The sequence below is a fragment of the Branchiostoma floridae genome, chromosome 1 (assembly GCF_000003815.2).
Source record: "Branchiostoma floridae strain S238N-H82 chromosome 1, Bfl_VNyyK, whole genome shotgun sequence".
Classification (NCBI taxonomy): domain Eukaryota; kingdom Metazoa; phylum Chordata; class Leptocardii; order Amphioxiformes; family Branchiostomatidae; genus Branchiostoma; species Branchiostoma floridae.
The window spans coordinates 626,297-628,345 of record NC_049979.1 but is presented as its reverse complement, the minus strand read 5'-3'; the positions used below and the strand labels follow the sequence as shown (position 1 = coordinate 628,345).

The 2,049-nt window shown below is 54.0% G+C and overlaps 1 protein-coding gene across 1 annotated transcript in view; it reads left to right on the top strand.

Annotated features, from left to right (window-relative positions):
* Nucleotides 1–151: 151 nt before the first annotated feature.
* Nucleotides 152–2,049, top strand: part of LOC118423459 (sodium/potassium/calcium exchanger 4-like) — a 50,347-nt gene continuing 48,449 nt past the window's right edge. The window contains exons 1-2 of the mRNA XM_035831630.1: nucleotides 152–587; nucleotides 1,263–1,376. Coding sequence (XP_035687523.1) covers nucleotides 476–587; nucleotides 1,263–1,376 — 226 coding nt within the window. The 5' untranslated portion in view covers nucleotides 152–475. The remainder of the gene's footprint in view (nucleotides 588–1,262; nucleotides 1,377–2,049) is intronic.

Genomic DNA, 2,049 nt, shown 5'->3' with positions numbered 1-2,049 from the left:
TTTATATACATGTACATGTTTTGTCAATAAACCAATTAACTACTACTACTACAAATGAATTACTAGTAATTTATAAGTTAGAGTAAGTCGCCCCGCCCACCTAGCTGAGGGGCGGTCACGTGTCACGTCGACGTTCCCCGAATCGAATCAAAGCTGGCGCGCTACCTGGCGCACGCCGCCATAGCATTACGCGCCGTCCAATGGCGGCAGCTCGGGATAATGTGATTTGGGCCGCTGCTCTGTGATTACCGGCATCAATTATGGGCAGGACAAAAATAGCGGCGCCGTTCCCGTAGCCCGGCACATCTGCTGGACCAAGCGGGCAGTGACAGAGGAACACGCCGTGCGGGTTACCGCGCCGTTCCGTACCCCTCCCCGGCAGTTTTACTCCGACCGGCCGCCGCTGCTCGCGTCATGCGGGCTTGACTCGCGCCCCCGCCCGCCCGCACGGATAGCCTGACCGCGTACCGTCGCCATGGCCTACCGAAGACGTGCCAGGCGATCCTCCCTGCTCGGAAGGCTGTTCTTCCTCTGCACCGTGCTCTTCGTCTTCTCGGCCGTGTCTTACCTCGGCCTGGACGGTGCAGGTGGGTGTGCATCTGTTTGCATGTGTGTGGCAATTAGCGTGTTTTGTATGCTGTACAACCCTCCAAGTTAGAGCATTATCCCGGGCGGCCGGCGCTCCCACCAACGCTTGAATATTGACATCCACCTTCCCATGGCAGGACGGCACACTGCGTGTTATTCCCAGAATCGGGGGCTAGAATCGTTCCTTTACGTGCGTGCCGCATAACGCACATTTTCCTACAGTCTTGGCGACATTGTGACGGTCACCTTCATCGCGCCGCAGGCAGCGCCAGTCAGAAGACGGTCCCCGGGCGCCTTGGAAATTGTGGGCGCAATGGGGCATGACAATCGCAGCAGAATAAATGCCGCACTGAACGGTTTATGTAGGGCCCCATAAAAGCCGCCAAGGGCAGAGCTCCGGTCCTTAATATAGCCGTTGGAAAGGATGCGTGTGCAGTTGATAAAGAAGAAAAGACTCGCTTCTATCTCCCCGGTCCTTCCTGGCATATCGGGATAACAAGGTTATGCAGAAGGAAGCCCGGGGAAAGATTGCGTTACTAAGACCTGATACAAATGTGTGTTTTCTGTACGTGTGTTACTGAGATTGTTCTGATACAAATGTGTCTTTTCTGTAGCGTTACATGTGTTACTGAGACCGTCCTGGTACAAATGTGTGTTTTCTGTACGTGTTTCAGAGAGAAGCCCGGAGCACCCCTTCACACACGGCAGGCAGCCGTTTCCACACCGCCTCCTCCTGTCCATGCCCACAAACCGGAGCGGCGGGAACGACTCGGAATGCACCCCCCTAAGTACGTACCCCTCTTCTTACCGCTCTGCGCATGCGCCGGCTGTGACGGCTGACGTCATGGAACCGGTGGACCTGCCATTACCTGTATTGATTGATGCATGTCTCGCTGATCACAACGGTTATAACTGTGTTTTTTATTGATTCAACGCCATGAATTATTAAGTTTTGAGTCTACGCACTGACTGGGGATGGCGATGTGTGACGTGTGAGTGGATGGGTACAAACGGGGTCCATTTGAAACGTGCGGCAAAGACGTCAACGCTTGCTGTATATACATGAGCCTAACTGGTGGGGCCGGGTTGCAATCACAAACCTTATTATTATTATTGTAAAGCTCGCAGGTGTATGGCCCCATTAACAAGCAGACGAAGTTGCTGTGTGGATTATACTCCGCAAAGTTGTTATGTTAGATCGCCATGGCAGCCTCGGTTACAGTATTGAGGGGCGGGCAATAAAAACGAGAAGTCCAAATACTGCGCGACGGCCGGCTTTTCAGCGGAGGGGTAGAAACGATAAATACATAAAGCCGGGTCCCGCTGAATGCGCCTGTCACGCGGCGTGGCGCTAAGTGACGGGTTGCCAGCCGCGCCAGCCTCTTACGGAGAATTCCCATAATGGCCGTGAGTACGGGAAGGTGTTGTCCTTTTGAAGCGTGCTGCCTGTCGCACATGTGC